General features: G+C 34.1%; 1 protein-coding gene across 6 annotated transcripts; it reads left to right on the top strand.

Moving 5' to 3' along the window:
• The first annotated feature begins 37 nt into the window (after positions 1 to 37).
• LOC138333802 (shiftless antiviral inhibitor of ribosomal frameshifting protein-like) lies at positions 38 to 21,308 on the top strand. Of its 6 annotated transcripts, XR_011210032.1 has the most exons (10): positions 41 to 217; positions 1,826 to 1,937; positions 2,073 to 2,116; positions 16,963 to 17,074; positions 17,231 to 17,274; positions 18,532 to 18,663; positions 18,820 to 18,923; positions 19,677 to 19,840; positions 20,436 to 20,912; positions 21,113 to 21,308. XR_011210032.1 is itself a non-coding variant. In XM_069282406.1 (9 exons), exons 1-9 carry the CDS (start codon positions 176 to 178, stop codon positions 20,639 to 20,641), a joined length of 960 nt encoding a protein of 319 aa, XP_069138507.1. In that variant the 5' UTR covers positions 41 to 175; the 3' UTR covers positions 20,642 to 21,308. The 6 variants fall into 6 exon arrangements, 5 of the variants coding, with proteins under 5 accessions (XP_069138508.1, XP_069138507.1, XP_069138506.1 ...); XM_069282406.1 differs by having other exon boundaries at positions 20,436 to 21,308; XM_069282405.1 differs by lacking the exons at positions 16,963 to 17,074; positions 17,231 to 17,274; positions 18,532 to 18,663; ... (2 more) ...; positions 20,436 to 20,912; positions 21,113 to 21,308 and adding exons at positions 6,387 to 6,521; positions 7,020 to 7,120; positions 7,806 to 7,870; ... (1 more) ...; positions 9,472 to 9,600; positions 10,032 to 11,148 and having other exon boundaries at positions 46 to 217.
• The last annotated feature ends 38 nt before the right edge of the window (positions 21,309 to 21,346 follow it).

Raw genomic sequence — 21,346 nt, 5'->3', positions numbered from 1 at the left:
TTTTTTTAATATATATAAAAATACACAAGCGCACGATACAGTGACGTAATACACATCTACGTTCTACGCAAGCCTTGCATAAGTGGCGAAAGAGTAAGGACCGTCCACACATCATAAGGTTTCTGATCGTTTTATCAACATAGATATTTGATCGAAGATCTGATGGTTTTTAAGGATGACAGATAATCTTCAGGAACAAAGAGAACGACTCAAGCAGGTAACATATTTAAGTTTTACTTTTAACAGGAATATATTATTGCATCCTGTTTATTCTATAGTGTTTACAGAAGCAGGAGATATCGAAAGTGAAACTAAAAATAGATGGGAATAACTGAATATGTATGTGATTTTGTTAAATATTTTCAAAATGTTGATAAATGAACGTCATTTTATGAATCGAGTAAGACGAAACAGTTGTTAATGTTGAATCTGGTGATCAAATGGTAAACAATTTAATGAATTCTTTTGACCGACAGTCAACATCAAACAGATATCAATTAAAAAAAACTCCGATTAAATTGATGATATCAGTTGAATGGGTTGATAGTAACAGTACAAAAAGGCCTTTTGACCGGACACTGTACATATTCCTTGGACGCTTGTCCTAATTCAAATAACGTTTCATGTAGGCGTCGTAAACGTTAAAACTTCTTAGGCGCGGTTCATAAAATATATATTACTTGGTGTTCGTTTATGTCCGTTGTTTTTATGTTGTGTTTTTATATTCAATAATATTTTAAAGTCAATGATATAGCATGAATTCTTAGCGATGTTTTACTAATTAAATGTGTTAGTGTGTACTGTATATGTAATACCATTGTCGACACAGTCGGTATTCCGGACGATGATATACTTTCAAAGTTTATTGACTTATCTGATAAGGAAGTAATGGGCCAAAATCGGTTGACTATAATATTTAGTTCTATTTTTAAATGTCATTTTATTTTGTGTAATATCGATCGACTGTTGTCACTCACAGATAAAATATTTAACAACTTAACTTCTTATATAGATCTCCGATATATGTTCATTCTCTTTCGAATTATTGGCTTTTTTGTTATAATAAAACGTTATACAGGTGTAATATTGTGACAGTCACATAAAGAGATGTCTGTACACTATAGAATCGAGAACCATTGATCGGTCGATATCTAGGATAAAGGATCGAGCAAAGTTAATAATAAAAGTTTGAATTTGTCTATGGAACTACAATTTAAAACGTAATTTTAATGAAAACAATGCGCATCATTCAAATGTTTGCTCCTTCTTATTCAATCTGATTGAAATACAGATCCTTATAACCACTCCGTTCAATATAGGATCTCACAGTATCCCATATGGGGTCACGTTCGGATGACCTTTTACCACGTGTACTCCAGATCAAATTCATGTTCTACACATTTCTACGTCAGTTGTTAACGCCATTTCGTCCCAGTAAGCATATACATTGAGCATTGTTGTGCACTTTGGGCGAGATGACTACATACACGAAAATAATTCGGACAACTTTTTTCAAAATAGTTCGTCCCCAGTCAAGATTCTGGCAGTGCCAATTTGATTGGCCATTTCCAAAGGTCATCCTGACGTGACCCCTAATGGGATATTGTCAGATCCTCATATCAAACGGTAGTGATAATAAGGATCTGTATTTCAATCAGATTGCTTCTTATTCAATACAAAACAGCCAAAATTCAGTCATCATTTTGGCGACATTTTGGACCAAGCCTTCTGTTACTTACCTACTGGATTAGTGTGGCATTTACTATGCAGATGTTCTTTTATATATTATATGTTATATTGTGGAGATAATTGTATCGTTTTTCAGGTACTCAATTTACGAGAGCTGTACCATGGGAGATTCACTCAGGAGGAAATTGATGCTCTTCTTGTAGACAACGACTGGAACGACGATGAGGTCATTAGTTTCATACAGGAAAGTAAGTAACATTATTTGATTAAAGGTGCTTCTTAAAATAATACGTTCTCCAAAACTACGTTGAAATATAACAGTTTGATATTTTTAGTTGGGGGGGGGGAGAAAGAAAAATTCTAATTCTGATTTTTTTTTGTAGATGAGCCAGCTACCGTTCGGCAAGCCGTTCAAAGACTAACAGAGGTAGGTCCCCATGTTTAGAACACCAAACGGATAAATATTTCATTGTCTGTTTGATATGAAATACAGAAGCCGGTGTAATGTTGACTTTGAATTCCCAGTTAGGCGATATGAGAATTTGCCTTTCATCTAACCGACGATATGGAAGTGAGAAGACTCAGATTTTCTCCGGGTACTCCAGCTTCTTTTTTATTCTAAGACCCTAGCACGCTCACATCAGATCTATCGAGAGTTATGTGTACATGTATGGCATAAAATATATACTTTAAGTTAAAAGTGTTTCGTTGTTGAAAATTTCTCAAACCAGAACGTATAACTGTGAAAGACCTTATTCTTGTTTAGCCCTTAGCACCCGGAGAAAGACAACTGTCATTTCAGTTTAATGTGGCAGGTCTATTTGTCTCTCCTGGTTATCTGACGGGTTTGCTGCTGTGAGACACCATTATAAAAAATGCAATAATTCCTGTTGAATACCATGCAGCATACACAACACAAACATACCACAATCTCCCAAATCAGACACACCACACACTCTTGTACGACGGTACTTGGAAAGCCGACGTTATAAAACATTGGCTTATCCTAGGATATTTAGACCAATACTTTCTATAGAAATCAATGTCTTCATCAGAATTTTTCGTGGTCTGTCCATGATTAACTTCACTCGTCTTCAGTTGTTCCTAGGTGCATACAAGCATGCAGTTTCGTGATATCATCATGTTCTCTCTCATGGTAGTTGTGATACTTCAGATTTACATATGAAATACAGTTTCAATGTACAAAAACGATCTTTCATGATCTGTCAATCTGGTTACACAGTAATGTACTCCGATCGTAGTCAACAGTCGATGTTTAGTTCGATGTTCACACCTCTTTATCGATCATTATTAAAGAGGTAGTGTAATGTGGAAGCAAACCTTAAATAAAATCATTGATTAACCATAAAAAATACTATAACACGAAGCAAAAAAATTTCCGGTGCGTCATTTCACATATAAAAGGCGTAAAAGTAATCTCCGTTCAAAAACATACCTTTAGAATTTTCAACTTTAGGGAATTCCCCCTTTTACCGGAAGTGACGTACTGTGAGCAACAGATTACGTCTGTGTTGTGACAACACGATGGCTTCGTGCTCGATGCGTATTAATTTGAAAACATTGCATTATAACTCATCGCCTCTTTATATTTGAATTTATCTTTTTACGTACGTATACAGTTTTTTGTATGCCTAAGCTTAAGTTTTTTCCTGTAAATGTGATAAAAATGGCAAGTTTTCGGCACAAAGGATGCCGGTGCATTGTTGCAGCAGGCAGCAGCGGTATCAGGAGACCTCGGCACTTGGGTTTTTTTCACCTCGGCATTTTCCCGATATCTCGGCACTTGTCGGTATCTTTGTCGGTATAATGATATAAAGATACATCATTGGCCTAATGTTTGTTATATGAAATACTGCAGTAGATTCTACCCCTTTTATAATTTACAGAATACGAACATGAATTGTAGAAATTAAGATTGATTATAATTTTCGACACTTGTTTATACATGTACAAGAATAGTTCTCTTTTCTTTTAAAACTCTACCAACGACGAAGATCTAAATCTTATGTCATAAACACACGTGTTCCGTGGTACAATAATAATGTACATTGTAGTTCAGACTTCCGAATGTGTCAATTTACGATATATTTATACATATAAATATTCATTAACAACCTTAATGCATGTTATCATTTTTCTTTCAAGTCGGTTAATTATAAGCTCTGCAGTTATCTTTCATATCATACAATAATTAGTTTACTGCAAATTAAGTCCTTAAAAGTATCTGTCAGTGATTAATGGTAAAAGATACAGGGAATGTAAATTATGCTGTCGACAGACTTTTGAAGCGTGTAGTAACTTACAAAATATCGATAATCGGTAATATCGATAATCGGTAAGAGAATAAAATATGCTTCAATTTCTTGATTTCAGCATTTTTGAAGATGACCTCTGACAAGTGGTATTTTTTTCTCTATCAAAAACAAGAGCTGACGACTTTACACTTAGTATTACAAAAGTTACTTACTTTACATCATTACCACCATTGAAAAGTTTGAGCTTCTAATTTTACTTCAAGATAAAGATATAAAAATAATTGCATCCCGAAAAAATATGTGGCACTATGTCCTATATGCAATGAAGTACTGATTACGTATGCACCAAAATCAAATTAATTTATCATTTGTGTTAATTAGATACCTGTATATACATACGCGATTAAACACCAATTATAGTTCAAATGGTGAGTATCGTTTATACTCTGTCGGCGGTGGAGCATCTTGAATAAATTGGCTGTAATTTATTTTTCTGATATTCACAACTGGAATATTTGCAACATATTGATCATCGTATCGCTATAAGTCTATAACAACCTGTCATTTGACACGAACGCATGCATTTTTATGTAATATGTTTTTTTTGCGGGAGGTCGCCGTAGATCTAAAGGCCCCGCCCCCGCCATAGCATTGGCTACAAGCCTCGATATTCATGTGTCAGTCAATTATAATTACCAACTGATTGACGAGGCGTGTTCCATTGGTTACTGAATCATTTATTTCTGCAACCAAACCGAAGCATATGATATGAAATGTGTCGCTATAAAGAAATCTTCAAGTATATGTTGCAAAAAACGTTAATTTACGTTCCGGGACTTGTATTTTGCATAACCAGAACAAAATACCTATCACTGTAAAATCTACTAAATTTGATGTATACGCCGTAAACTCCCTATGAACGGAGTAAATAATGAACAGCGAACTTTAAGTTGATTGCTGTAAAATCTTGCGATATTGGAAATTAAAGCTCAGATATGTCAATGTCTGAGGCACGTTCATGTCTTCTCAGTAACAACTTACAAATGTACCTAGCTTCAGTTAACATTTTATGCAGAGAGAACGTGGTAAATTTTCTTGTACATATATGTTTGTGGTTAAAAAAAACCCTGAAAAGTTACGTGTATTGGGCCTTTGACATTGTCGAAATCAATTCTTTACGTTTGCAAATTGCAATTAATTGTAAAATCAGATTTCCTGGTATTGTATAATTTTTTTAATATATTTCATGCCTTTTGACATATTTTTAGTTGATTGTCACAGTTTCGTTATTTAACCAAATTTAATTAAATTCCGTATGATCGTAGATAAAAATTTGCAGATTCCATAATAATGGTATAATTTTCCGTGGTCTATTTAATTTATATTCTAATGTTACAGGCAGTTTTATCGCCAGCGGAACATGATATTGACGTCAATTTTTTGTTAAGCACTAACAACAGAATTTATGGAAAATTCGTTGAAAAACGAAGGTGAAATTCGACTGAAAATTAGTCAAAATTCATTAAGTATCATATATAAGAAAAGTATCAATAATATACTAAAACGAACATTCTTAAAAGTGTGCAATATAGCGATTCCCCCTCATAAAAAGCTATTTCTTCGTTCGCGGTACCGCCAGGTGGTCGCTCTCACTGCCTTGAATGTTGCTCATATGACGTCACAATGCTTCGAAGCCAAACCGGAAGTTGCGTTTTTCAAACAGGTGCAAATGGGCAAATTTTGATCTTAAATATCTCGAAGATTTCTGGATCGATTTTCATAATTATTTTTTTGTTTTTGTTGGATTAAAATTTTCTTTCTGAATAAAGGAAGGAACATTTCAATTACACTACCTCTTTAAGGCCTCAGGCGAATGAAAATTCGCTCAAGACAGACTTTTTATACTGTGTGGGTTGTAAAAACATGGTCGCTTGTCACGTAAGACAGGGAGTCGCTGAAGACAGACCCATTATATAGCAAAATACGTTTGGGGTCTCAAGTAAGGTCACATAAGACAGGGAGTCGCTACATACAGGGGGTCGCTCAGACAGTCTCGACTGTACATTGATTAACGATTGAATTCAACATAGCCTTTGTTTTTGCCACGCGATATTTTTTTTCTTTTTCTTTGTTAACGTTATGCAATTTTTTCATGATGAAACTATATTTAATGATTATGTTCACTTAAATCTAACTAAACATGAAATCTCTTTTGTAAAATGCAATGTTTGACGAAGGTTTAGTGAACAAATGGTACATACATGCACATTGTACATGTAAACTGCAGTTGTATTTGCCTAGTGCAAGTTACTTCATCAAATATCACATCATTAATGTATCAAGTATGGAAACATGTACATGTCCCATGCTCTAATATGATTTTATAAAAAAAATTAATAATAATTATAATAAATATTTTAGGGAGAAATACAGACAATCCAGAGTGATCCAGACATCGCTCGGAGTCTTGCCGACGGTATTAGATCAAGTACTCGGCTTTTCTCGTGCCAGGATTGCGACCGTTTCTGGTGGAGGAAGGTGCCCTCCAGAAAAGAGGTAATGTCTCTTTGGGTGTTTTTTCCCACACAGATTCATTATGTGTGAATCAAATGATTATACATTATTTTTATTTTCCGTTTGGTTTAAAGAAATAGCTTTGTTATGTATATTTCCTTGGCTATCCATTTTATATTTTTGATAATTCTTAATAAATATTTATAATCGTCATTCATATTAAGTATGGTTGTCATGAACGTTATTGGTAAATCGTACCATTAAAATCAGGTATGGTTGTCATTCATGAAATTGGTAACTCATACTGTCAAAACCAGTTTAAGTTTAATTTATACCACCGATAACTTGTACCATGTAAATTGAACGCATGGTAAAAACAAAATTGTTTTAAAATGATTTTATGAAAACAAATAATAAATTGGGTCAGTAGACAGGATGTTCCTAGTCGCCAAACAATAAAATTCAACAAAGGTGTCATGAAAAACATGGTTGTACCAAATGCATTTTCAAATAAGTTTATTAATCATTAATCTGCAACAGGTATCGAAATGCCATCGGTGTCATGTGAAATACGACCCAGTACCACGAGACAAAGAATGGGGATGGGCTGTTTATAGCTGTCAATGTGGCAATGAATTTAGGTAACAAACAATTGATGAAATTTATCTTTAGTACTACTTTTCACCTTTGCCCTTTTCGCAGCATCGATTCCTTCTCTTTCGTCTTATCGCGTAACTCCTTACTATCTGTTGCCATATGCAAACGTAATAAACAGTTTGTCTTAAGACTTTATACAGTAGGAGATCAAATGTGTCAAAGAGTACTTTCAATCTCGACCGTAAGTCATTAGACTGGTTCTTCGCATCAAAGAAAATATATAAAATAGAATACGTCGTGTTGTACTTTTCTTAATCTCAGTTGCTATGGTAACGTAATGAATTCATCGTATTGGTCAAACTCTAACGTGATATCGATGAGAAGATGATCCAGGTACAAAACACGTAATTCAGGATATATCAATGACTTTAGATTTATTTTCAAAGAAGTAATGTGAATCTCATTTTCTTCATTATGGCAAGTTACTCTTTTGGTTTGTGTTTTACTGTTGAGTGTTCTTTAGGTTTAATTGTGAATGTTGTTTAGTCTTTATTACTCTGTTCATTGATCAATCATATTAAAATAAGACTTTTCATTCTGCTCCACTACGATGCTCTTTGACACGCGCCAGAACAGTACTCTATTGGAGAGTGCCGTAGAGCATCGTAGAGGAGTGGAATTACAAGTTTGATTTTAATTAGATTGTTCATTGGTGTTCATTCTTTTAAGCGGACATGGTTGTTATGATGTGGGAAGTCAATGTTACAAGTGCAGAAGCATAGCCTACCCTACAGGTATGTTTTCAAGTGTTATTTAAAATAGATAACACAGGGTACGAAAAATATCTAGACATTTTAATATGCATGGGTATTCACGCATGATGTACTATTTTCTTTTCACGAATTTCGCGAAATAATACAGAAAACAGTTAGAGATTCATAATAATATGACACAAACTAACAGCAATAGCTATAAGAATATGAGTCAAATTAAAACAGCTTAAAGATGCTTCACCGTCAACTGAAAAAAATTGTATCAATTGATAACAGGAGCAGACGATTAGTATTTTTCTGTGCAGTAACGGAAGTTACTTAATTTATTGAAAAGTGTGAGTGTCTTATTTTCAGGTAAAATTATATAAATTACATCCCAGAACAATACATGTGAACAAAAATCCGTAGACGAAGAAGATCTTTTATACACGCTTTATATTTTTATCAATATTTTCTACTTTCAATTGGTTCGAAAGAATGAATAAACGAAAAGTAAAGTCATTTGAGCACCAACGAATATCTGCAATGACTTTACAGTGATATTATTGGTAATTATGATATATAGCCCTTTAATTGTCATTTTGGAATAAAATAGCATTTCGCTGTACTCAATATTTTAGAAATCCGTCCGCCCTCGAAACGGCGTGGTAGACGAAGCCGCCAGCAACACAGCTGTAATGCTCCCGACTGTGACGGGTTTAGGAGCCATCAGGCGGACAGTAGGAATACAGGGACCGGAGGAGGAGGAGAAATAGTATATAACCGTACCTCCGCAGGACAGAACCAAACAGTGAATGGTCATGTAGCACATGTTGGTGACCATGGTGTTACTTCCGGACAACATCAAGGCGGACAAAATCGACAATCTGGCGCAGGTAGGAATTGTCTATAATTGACAATGAAGATTTATTAATTATTTTTCTTCATCCACATAGACTCTCGGAAAGCACACTCTATAATGATACTTTTCAGAAATACATCATCTGCCCTTTGTGAACTATTTTCAGAATAATTATATTTCATTGACTTTATAGCACGCTATGTGAATGTATCTCTTCTTACTTAAAAATTGTCATCTTATCATCACTTTTTCATCACTTGAAAAAAATGTTATTTCCCCTATACTGGCTGTCTAATGTTTTTCCGATGTCATCCTACTCCAGGGCCCGGATGTTCAAAGCATGATTAGCTTAATCACAGGATTAGTGAAATTTTCATTTCTCATTAACTGCAAAAGTTGTAATCATTTCTTCATTAAATAACGCAAGTAAGTAAAGAATGGAGTTCTTAAATAACTTTATAAAATTTTGTAAAATTTCTATTACCAGAAATAATTTTGTCTTGAGTTGTAAATTATCGTTAAACTGTGATTAGCCTAATCAGCCTTTGAACAACTGGGCCCTGAAGTTGACTTTCATTGTGAATATATTTGAAACCACGTTCTGTTCTTCTAGTTTCAAGGTGTAATAATCGGGAAAAATGCAAATATCGAAATTCAAACTCGCGAAAATATCAACATTTATAATATGTAACGTATGTCAAAAATGTCAACTGATTGAAGTCGTTTTAGACTCAAGAAATCGGGGCCAGCAAAATTTAATCATCAGTTTGATTTGTCGTAGATGGTGTTGAAGTGGTGTATAACCGAGACACACCAAGTACTAACCAAGGAGGCAACATGGCGGCGGGAGGTGATCACGATGGAGCCCCTGGTCGATATCAAGGTGGACATAATGGGCATTTAGGCGGAGGTAAAATATATTTTGGAGGTTACTTTTAAATACATCGTTAAGATATATCATAACATGTTGTAACTTTCCGTATTTATATGATACTATATATACACTATGTACTTATTTCTATTGTGTAAAGTGCAACGACGTTGATCAGTCCTAAAGTAATCTGAAAAACACTACAGCTCTCGTGCTTATCGTCGCTTAAATTTTCTGTGTGGCCCCTGACAAAACAGACCTGAAAATTTTTTAAAACATCATTATTCTTTTACATCTACGTGTATTGCCAACCCATGCACACAACTTGTATAGCTGATGTTACCTAAATACCCAACCAGCAGGTTCCGAATAATTAAGTCTATATTAATCTTTCTGCCCCAAATCTATTTCACACATAACCTTTATTAAGAATATCTTGATCACTTCCTTTGTGATTTTTTTTTATTCAGTGGCGGGACATGTTTGTGTCAGTCCACAGTCTAGGCGGGGCAGACCGAAGGTCATATACGCCAGTTCTAGGCATGTCAGCTCTGGTTCTACTGTGGATACGTTCCTAGATCAGGATGATCTCTGCTCCCTAGATTCCTACGTATCATCCTTACCTGTTATTCCAGAGCAGTGAGGACAAGATATGTTCTATAGATTATCACATCATACAGCAGTGAATCCGACAAAAACATATCATTACTCATTTTTTATGGGTGAAACTCTAGGATCAGACACTAGGGATGTTTTATGGTGTGATATAACCAAACGAATAAATGTGTGGATAAAAACCATTCCTTGTGAAGTCGAGGATTTGATAATCAATAATTAATTAAGGAGAAAAAGACTGGGTAAGAATGAATGTGCAACCATTGTGCTGATTTTGCTTATGAATTAATGGTATGGTAAAGAAAGTAACAAGTAAGAGGTGCAACCCATATATGTGGTCGTATATGTTTCCTCTGACTTCTGAGTTTTAAGACATGAATTGGCTACTTTGTGAAATCCGAATATCAATGTTTCATTTCAGTCATTTATACTTCTGTTGACGAATCGTGTGGTAAAATTAATCATGTGGTAAAATTAAAGCTGTTCAAAGTTATGCATTCCATTTTTACCATTTTAACCAGTGATTGCCAATTGCGACAGAAAATGTCCACTATGATTTGGATTCGATAATGCATTGATGTATAATGTTGTTGATGAATAGGCAAATGTATTATTTTATTAAATAACAAATTGTAAATATACAGTTTTATATATTGGTTGAATACATGCGCTTGATATTTGAAACGAGCTTCATATTATCCAAATTCAATAACATTTCAGTATACTTGATAGAGTGTTTATGTGCATAGAAATAAGTATTGTATGAAGCATTGATCTTACCTTCATGAATTCGACGAACTGTCGGCGACGAACATGATACGTGGGCTATCAATAAAGCAAATTACTCTGACTCATTTCGGAACTGTAAACGTGAATCGATTATATCATGAGGGTTGTTCTTCATATTCATATCCATTGAGTGCATGCCTCTGTTATTCTGATTAAAATATCAATGATTAATTAAAACGATAATTGATTTAATTTTCTATTCTGCCCTCCAGAGTTAATTGTGACTTGGCACACCGCTAATTTGATCATAAAAATGGGCGTTTATTTTATTTCAACTATGTGTTGGCTGAATAAAATTCCTCCCCGTTGGTATCATCTTGATTACGTTAAAATAAATATTTCAGAATCGATGATGACCAAACATCGAAGAATATCGCTGTGAAATAATATCATTATACATGTACAGCCAAACCTGCCCTAGCGACCGCCTCTGAATAAAGACCACCTGCGCGTATTCAGGGTCCCAAATGGTCACTTTCAGCATATTTTGTCTTCGCTGTCGGCCTGTTGCATATTGTCCAATTTTCATAATATTAAGGCTATTATTGGTTATAAAGATTTTTTCCAAGTCTCTTCGGTGGTCTTAATAGACAGGTGTGATAATGTGATAAATAACGTCATATCAAAAGCATTGGTTTTTTTATAAATCACTGGGCCCGGCACCATGAAATTTTCTCAGACAAATGTTTTACTCAAGTATGTGATTTTACATAGGGACCTGAGTAAAAAATCTGTCTGAGAAAGTTTTATGGTGCCGGGCTCTGATATTTTAAGATAATTCATTATTTTTAAGGACAAAACATTGATGAAGATACAGGATTGCATTTTAGGACAAAGTATTGATGATTTAGGACGTATAGGTCAAGTGGGTGCATGCATCGCCTGATATGTTCAAGTATGTCGACTTTAGTACGAAACCGATCTCGACTTCAAAGTTCTTTTTCACAGACATAACGACGAATGCATTAAACATAGCAAAAGTAAATGACACAAGAAAAACAGTTTTGATGAAAAATTAAAATAATATCACGGTAAACAAGAACAACGCACGACAATTTAAATTAGAGCAAATAAAATAAGGTGATTAACTGAAAAGAATGAATATTAGGGAGTTTTGTATTCGACTACACTTGACGAATTTTTTATCAAGTGTCGTAAGCACGTAGCAGAGAGCCATGGATCTTCCGGAGCACATTGTTTAATTTCATAATATTTTGTGCATATCCAATTCTATTTGTCAACATAGTTGGCTTCTTAAATAGGTATATTTCGCTGAATTAGATTACTTACATTTGAAACGATGTGTCTGATAATACGGCTAGTAGAGCTATCGAATGACAGGTGAAGAGTTTTAGGGATCAACCAACTAAATAAAAAAGACCTTCGAAATGGCCCCTGTGTATACAAGATTGAGCCCAGGATAGAATTTTACCCCGGCCGCTGATTGGCTGGCTAATTATGAATTTCAAAAGTAAAAATGTTTTCTGACAGGTAATTATTCCTAGATAACCATGATATGAATTTGGAAATTCATATTGAGATTTAGGTTCAAAATATCAACTTTGATAATGAATAGGTAAAAGCATTAGAATTTCAGGATTTTTTAGTGCAAAATGCGCCTGATTTCAATAAAGCTACCCTGGTTGGAGTTTTAGCAGAAGGACCCAAACTTTTTTTTTCTATTTAGTGTTATATGAGAACCTAGACTTTAATTATAGAACACAATAGCTAACTAATATTCCTTTGTTTTAATAATACAGTACAAAACTTTAACAAAGTTTAACACTGTGGTCTAAATTATTTAGTTGGTTGCTCTATTTTACGTGCCGTTACGCTATATATCTCGTTTCGGGGCTTTCGAATGACATAGGCGAATAAACCGACCCCAATAGGCGACATTCATACTTTTTCAAGCTAGACGTAATAATCAATGTGACAATTTATTAGTGCAGGGCGTTACGTTAACTCCGCACCGTATTGAGCGTGTGTACCCGTTGAAACAGCACACATGAGTAGCCGTGTATTGTGCACTCCTCTCGTCTTTAACAATTGAAGTGTTTTTACGTGCAACCTTACACGCCGTGATAACATTGTAGACTCTATAGTAAAACAACCTGACCTCAAGCGTTTGCCCTGGCACGTAGCTCCCTAAAGCCCCTATTGGGTCCCGGCGATGGAAGTAGAAGCTGCAGTTGTTGGGGATCACGGAGCGACGGATGATCAACTGCAGCAGGTATGTTGGTGTTGACATGTTTGAACCGGTTCAATCAACACGTTTGTTTACATTACAACTGTTTTAAAATGTGTGTGTTGGAGGTAAGGGATAGCCGATAAACTCCTTTTTCAGTCTATATATAACTAGTTATGTTATCGGTTTGTAGCAACACAGCGTCTGATAAGCAAATATGTTCGTAATTAGTTTACATCTAAGTCAGCGGAAATGCAGCTGTATGTGCATAAGTGCATTGTGTTTGTCCTTTCAATAACTGGCACATATTTCTAAAGTCAATCACACAATATATAATTACCAGAAATTTTGTTACATTTTTCTCAGACTCATGTGTATGCTGCTAGGACAACATGTTTACAGTAAACATATATAGAAAGAGTTCGCCCGTTGTAAGTTCCATATTAGAAGTTAGATTTTATCACCTCATGTACATGTAATCCTTATTCCGGTTTGTATCTATTAATAACAACGCGGGCCAATGAAACGGCTGTCCATATAGATAAAAAATGTGTACTCCGTTTTGGTTATTACCAGTATATGTGTGTTGACGAATCGTAGGACATTTACTCTCGATAAGATAATCATGTCTGAGATAAGAGGTAAAGTGGGTGTACAGATCACTGAGCAACGGTTATTCTCGATTACCGCAAACTTCCGGCAGCCAGGAGTATTTGTATTTCCTGGTCACTGTTGTTAATATACATATTCAGCTAAATGTGTTTTCCCATTGATACTATATATGACTGTAGAAATGCATGTAGAAATGAGTACTTCTAGCTCAAAAACAAATGTCAATATGGCATAGGATGTACGATGTAAAAGACAGGTTATCTGTAGATTATCATACCGGTTTATTGTTAACATAAACAATTTGTTTTACGGCCCATCGACAACTAAGGTCATTTAGGAGCAAACTACAAGGCAGGCATTAATATCAGAAAATAAACAAAGACTGTATCAAAAAGATCAGGATGAAAAAAATAAGTAAGAACTTAAACACTTAAAACAATAACTAAGCCTTGTGTTTCAAAGCTGGTGATGATCATCTGCATTTTTTTTTTTTTTTTTTTTGATATTTCGACTTGCAATCAAATAAAGATGTAGTCATTAATTATTTAACAATAGTGTTCATGAAGTTAATTGTTATGGTCTAACATACTCTAGTTAAATGTACCATATACCAACATACATATGAGAGGTAGTGATCCATAAATCAACATAAAAAACATAGAAATATCACTTCATGTAAGCGTCCATTCATATACAAGTAATATTTGATCACATCGATCAATAAAAAACTACTGTTTTTCTAACAGTGTAAACATTAGTATTTAATTTACAATGTAGATACTGACAGGTACGTAGTTAATGCAGTAAAAGGAAATCAATCGATTGACATTTTAACTAGTGATTTAAAATGCTAATGTGGTAGAAGCCAAATCTTATTTTAACGAAGCATTTCATTATTTCTATCTTTAGAACGATTTTATTTTCAAAAAGTGTGTTCATAGTTTAATCATAATATTGAATCATTGATAACTGAACACCCAGAATTAAAAAAAAAAATTAATGCGGGGTAACGCGGGGCTTTATTAGTTTAACGTCATATTAACAGTCAAGGTCATGTAAGGACGTGGAAGGTTTGTTGGTAGAGGAAAGGCGGAGTACTAGGAGAAAAACCGCCGACCAGCGGTCAGTGCTTGGCAGCTGCAAGTCAATGTTTACAGATATAATAATAAAATATATGATAAAAAGACAAAATATTGATACGTTGCAGTCATGACCTTATTCACATGTAACTTAAATATGCTTTCGAAAGGAATAGTTTTCAAATTCATAGTGCAAATCCTAACTAAAATAATAAACAGTCACATGGTTTTTTTTTACAAATACACGTTCTTTTAATTTCGAGTTAAAGACGTAAACGCAACTACGACTTTAGATCTAACAATGTACAATGATCAACAATTACATTTTAAGAGATTTAATTTGCTGTGTAGGCAGATCTGACTATAATGACTACTCACGAAAGAAAGGCTGTCTACATACACGTGCCAAAGTGATATAAAATTGATCATTTTGGGACATTAAAGTTAGGTGACATGGAGTTATCGCTATAATTAGTGGTAATGTATTAATTATATATTGAATGATGTTCTTTATTCTAATTTGAAAAAGAAAGTAGTGTTAAGTAAAGGAAAAGTCGAACAATGTCGACTAATCATAAATGGAGACTAGAAAATATAGAGAATAGAAATATCCAACTATAGAATCGAAGGAACAAGCCAAGCATGCCACTACTTGTTAATGTTGATATACATGTGGTTTATATACATGATTACCTGGTCGTACATGTACATACACTATAACCGAAACACAATACACTAGTCCTACCCGATAATTAAAGCTGTTATATGGCTGAACAGGTATACAGGTCTGGTTGTTCTACAGCTTTGTACAATATGATATTGAATTCCACATTACCGATACAAATATAGTTTACGACTCTTCTCGATCGTCTTATGTCTCATCGTTTGCACTCTGCACAAGAAAGCAATATCAATGAAATGTTTCAATAATCTTATATTGACTGTGATTTTTTAAAAGTTTATAGAAATGTGGTTAAGCTTAATGTTTTGAACGGTTCGGGTTCGGTTATCCATGTTCAAAGTGTAAAGGTAGGGTCATAAAGGTAGGGTGTATGGAGCATGTATGTACTGACATGGCATAGACGGGTAAATATATTTCATGTGATCGTTTTATTGTAACATATTATCTTTTATATCAGTTTCCATTATCATAAGATGTAATGAAACCGTATCTATTTCAATATCTATGGACTACCACTATCTAAAAAACACAACTCAAAAGGTACATGTATCTATGTAAACAATTTTCTTTATAAAAAATGATAACTGATCAGAAGCGTATTACCGATTGAAGTGAAATAGTTGTGTCTGAAACCGCACGTGCCTATGTATTTCGTGTAATGTATCACATACGTTTGTAATTAACTCACTGTTAATATACGTACATGTATATGTATTCAAATACATGTTCAGTGTATCAATGCTATCCCTATAGCAATTTTTGGCTGATTATTTTAACGTCCTATTAACAGTAAGGAGCCCCCCCATGTATCTATAGCAATGCAAAGTTGCCCAGGGTTAGTGCGAGACTATCACTGGTTTATTAGCTTATCGAGTACAGTCTACTGACGTATATAACAATACTTGTATGCATCTATCAGGTTATATGACATGTGAGACGTCTGATACAACCTATTTATTCACTGTATAATATATGAATATTTTTAAAGTATGCGTGTCTCATAGGTCAAATATTGGCCGGACATTTTTTAATGTTTATTCTATATGTATTTTAATTTGTGACACGAAAATAAAATATATATTATTATCAATTATTATTATTGTTATTATATCACGATATTAAATGACTCTGTTAAAATTATTGCATCGACTGATGTACGTTTTTACAGAATTTTATTCAAGAAAAAACGACTTTCCTCATTGTTTTAATATTTCAATGGATGTAAATGTAAAATCAATAGAAACATTTTTTTGTAATTAATTTACTGTCATAATGTACTTGACAAGTTTAATAACAACCGAAATGATATATTTACCTCGTTCCGCTTTTCATAGAGTGCATTTGTAGGGGTTATTATCCACTATTTGATGGTTGCATATCTATATAACTCTTATAATATGTGCTAGCCCTATTTGGTTGTTCCTTTGAAACCTTAGGCCAGACGTCTTCAGGAGCTGTTAAAGGGCAGGTTCACGGAGGAGGAGGCTTTACGGATATTGGAGCATCATGAATGGGACCTTCAGGCCGCCGTCCACTTCGTATTCGAAAGTAATTATATAGAACTGTTATTACGTTTCTGTGTGTCTGAGCTTTTGATCGATCCAGTTTATAAATTTCCAACTATAAGAAAGTCCATAACAAGTAGTAAAGTACTTTTATTGAAATACAAAACCAATATGGTTTTAACTGTATTTTGTATTTCAGGTGAACCTCGACAAGTGAGGCAGATTTCAGGGTCAGGAGAAGGGGTGCGTATTGTTGTGTTCTTGGCTTTCTCTTTTAGCAATATCACAAAAAATGTACAGCACAGTTTTGTATTTTAGTACAGCCACGTAAGGTTATAAATCCATTTCACTGCTCTCTACAATACCGTATCTTCTTCACTGAAATTGTAAGCAAGCTGGGATTCCTATTATCCCAACTAAACTATGCACTTTGCGTTATCTCCAATCCAACTTGTAGCCTAAAACATCAACCTCCAGCTCCTACACTCACTAAAACTCCTTTCTTCTCTCTCCCTATCTACCTGCTCTCTGTATACCCCTTACATTTCCTAAACGGTATCTAAACTAAATCTAAACTAGACCTTACCTTTGGACCTAAGCAAGGAGAGGGGCATTTAGATAAAAAAAAAATACATGTCTACCTTATATTCCGAGAAAGTGGACTTAAATGTCATAAATCTCTACTTGACCAGAATGGAGAGGGAGACTTGGTTACAGTTTAGGTTTCAGACCTAAGACCGTATACCATAGCTGCACTGTCAGTAAGATGTTGCGGATAAACGTGGTATCATTATGTTTTGTAATGTTAATTTTGCTGTTAGGTTTTTGTGTTTCATTTTATTTATAACACAATACAGAACAATGTATAATTAGATATGTATAATTAGATATCTTTAAAGATGCTACACCGTGTACAAATGGTATTTTTTCACTATCAAAAACATAAGCAGACGATTTAGTATTTTTCTTCAGGTACAAAAGTTACTTACTTTACACCATTACCACCATTGAAAAGTTTGAGCTTCTAATTTTACTTCAAGTTGAAAATATGAAAAATAATTAATTGCATCCCGAAAAAATTCTGTGTCACTATATCCTATATGGAATAATGTACTGATTGCGCATGCATCAAAGGCAAAATAAATTATTTGATATTATTTATTGTGTTAATTAGACATATATATACACGAGTAAACACCAATTATTGTTCAAATGATGAATATCATTTATGCGGCGGAGCATCTTTAAGTAAATAGTGACGAAATTGGGAGACTAGGTCACTGTTACATATATTTTACATATTTTATGTATTTGCGCAATGGCGAAACTGCAATATATATTTTCCATTTTATTATTACCTTTATTCTATCTCAAACAATTCAAGACCATTTCCGAGTACTGTACATACTTGTACAGACAACTCCCGAGTTTGTTACTTATTTTGCCAGGATGATAATTGTCAATGTAACAACGAAATAAATGTTTTCTACTTTATCAAAGTGGACTGAAATTCGAGCTGACCATAATGTACGGAATCTAGCCTATCAAAACCATGTCCCTTTCCAAGTACGACAGTTTGCATGTGAGGAGAATGATAATGTGTGGTGGAGGAAAGTGCCTACTAGGAAAATGGTAACGGTCTTTCAATTTTTATCGATCTCCATTTAAGTTCTCATTCAGGTTTCTGCGCTTTTGTGTCTTATCAGGTCATGACAATATATGATAAAGCATATTGTGAAGTAAATAACGGGATGAGACTCAAAGCTATATTTCAGTATATTTTACTAGGTTTCCAAATGTAAGAAATGTAAGAAGCGATTCGAAGCTGTACCTAAGGATCGAGAGTGGGGATGGGCCAAGTTTGTTTGTGGAAATTGCGGAAACGAGTTTAAGTAAGTTTAACGACTCACTACAAAATTTTGTTGTTGATAACAAGTGGTGATATTCTGTAAAGAATTATTAGTTTTTTTCCGGTATAAATCTTGATGTTGATCACTTAACGATTGATAAAACCCTTAATCTATACGGTAAAACAAAAGTGTAATAATGTGTGCTAATTATATGGCATTATGAAATTTTGCGTTGTGGTATATGAGGAAAATATGTATTGTAAACATTGTAATTGATTAATGCTATACATAATTTTCATTATATATATGGTGAGTTGCAAACATTCTACATTGTAATACACGAATGATAAATAAAATAAAAATTTTATATGTTGGTTTGTAGACATTCGAATTAATTATTGCTTTAAACACTCTATATCCTGATTTGAAAACTGTAATTAATTATTGCAATAAACACCTCTTATTTAAGTGTTTGGTGTAACAAACTACTGTATAGCAGGTTATTTTCACAGACAAATGGAAAAAACGATTTGATCAAAAAACGAGAAAATCATGTTAGCGATTTTCGCGATAAGGATTTAAGGATAGATATAATTCAATCATTTTTCAATATTTCGCGGATCAAATTTTCGCGATCCTAGTAATTTCCGCGAAATCGCGAAAGCATCATCCCCGTGAAAATAACCGGCTGTACGGAATCTCAACATTGTCCATTTTAAACGCGGATTTATGAAAAATTCTGTGAAATGTACATGGCTATTGATACCGTTTAAACTGGACCTTTATTTGTTACAGTGGATTTGGTCAGATGAACAGCACAACATCTCCCTGCTATCACTGCGGTACAGTGTGCCATGTAGACGAAGTTATCCCTCCATACCGTCGCGATAAGAAAGGACGACCATCACGCCGTTCTACCCACACGTGCACAGCACCTAACTGCTACAATCGATCACCAGGTCAGTTAGGATTGTCATTATGTACTTTCACTTTTAGGTGTAATGTAAAAAATTTCGCTTAGTAAGCTTTGAAACTGTTCTTGGTATGTCATTTTTCTCTCATCTTCACTAGCCATTACTTCTGATTACGTTACACTCCGAGAGCTTTCCTTTATTAGAACGTAATCAGAAGCATTATTTAGCGAAGATAATTTGCTCTCAGTGCATTTATAATGTAATTATTCACATAAAATATTTAAACTGGTCTAGTTGAGATACACACTGAGATATATTAAGCGAAAGTTATCTAAGTCGCGGTATGTATTTCGTATTACTTTGCCATATCTAAAACGATATCATTTGATAAAATTTGATGTTATATAAACTATTTAGAGTTATGAATAGAACGTCTCCAAGCGTTCGTCTGATTTTATGCTCATCAAAACGTTTTATAAGAAAGCTTTCTTAATCCCATTAATATTAGTTATGATGATGAAATTGAGAAAGACAATAAACAGTCTGTGATGTATGGTCATCGTTTTTGCTTAAGAGTTTGTTTATTTTTTTGTAATCTCCAATTGTCCCTACAATCATATATACATATCATACTTTGCAGATGCACCTTTACGTCCTACCAGGTGTGTCCATCCACGATCTCTGAGACGACAGGTAGTCCATCCTAGTCTACGTCATCAAAGCACAGGCTCTACTGTAGCTACATTCCTTAGTCAGGGTGGCCTGGATATTTTTCAGGACTACCCAGGACCACGCAATATGGCGGATGTTTCTGAGGCTGGAAGTGACATATCTGATAACAATTAGATCTAACCGCATACCCATATAACATTTTTTATGTAATATCTTATTTTATTTCTGAATTTCGTATTTCTATTAACATTATCTGTCTTCTTTCTTCAAAATCCAACGTATTATATTTATGTGTTTCGAAATAGCTGTATTCAGATACAGAAATGGTACGGATTTTCTAACCGAAATCTACATATAAAATAATTTTGCATTGAATCATACACTGTAGGTGGAAAACTTTAGAATAATAGAGAAACACGCACTATTTTCTGATTCTATTTTGTAGGTTTGTTTGTTTGTTTGATTTATTAACGTCCTATTAACAGCTATGGTCATGTAAGGACGGCCTCCCATGTATGCGGTGTGTTGCGTGTATGTTGTACGAGGTGCGTGTTTTGGGAGACTGCGGTAAATTCATGTTATGTCTTCTTGTATAGTGGAACTATTGCCCTTTTTATAGTGCTATATCCCTAAAGCATTTTGTAGGTTATATCAATGATGTCATAATCTAAAAAAATACATTAAATGTTTGGAATGAATGTATATAGCACTAAAACAGAAGTATTGAGCTTTAAATGCGTATGAATGTATTCACCTTGTAAAATTCATGTATTTTTATTGAAAAGTTTTAACACTAAATCAAACGTAAACAATGTGTTTTGTTTTCATTTTTGCATTTGAACACAACCGGCATGAAATAAAATAGAAGATATATGAAAC

The sequence above is a fragment of the Argopecten irradians genome, chromosome 10 (assembly GCF_041381155.1).
Source record: "Argopecten irradians isolate NY chromosome 10, Ai_NY, whole genome shotgun sequence".
Taxonomy (NCBI): Eukaryota; Metazoa; Mollusca; class Bivalvia; order Pectinida; family Pectinidae; genus Argopecten; species Argopecten irradians.
This window is presented reverse-complemented; position numbering and strand designations above follow the sequence as displayed.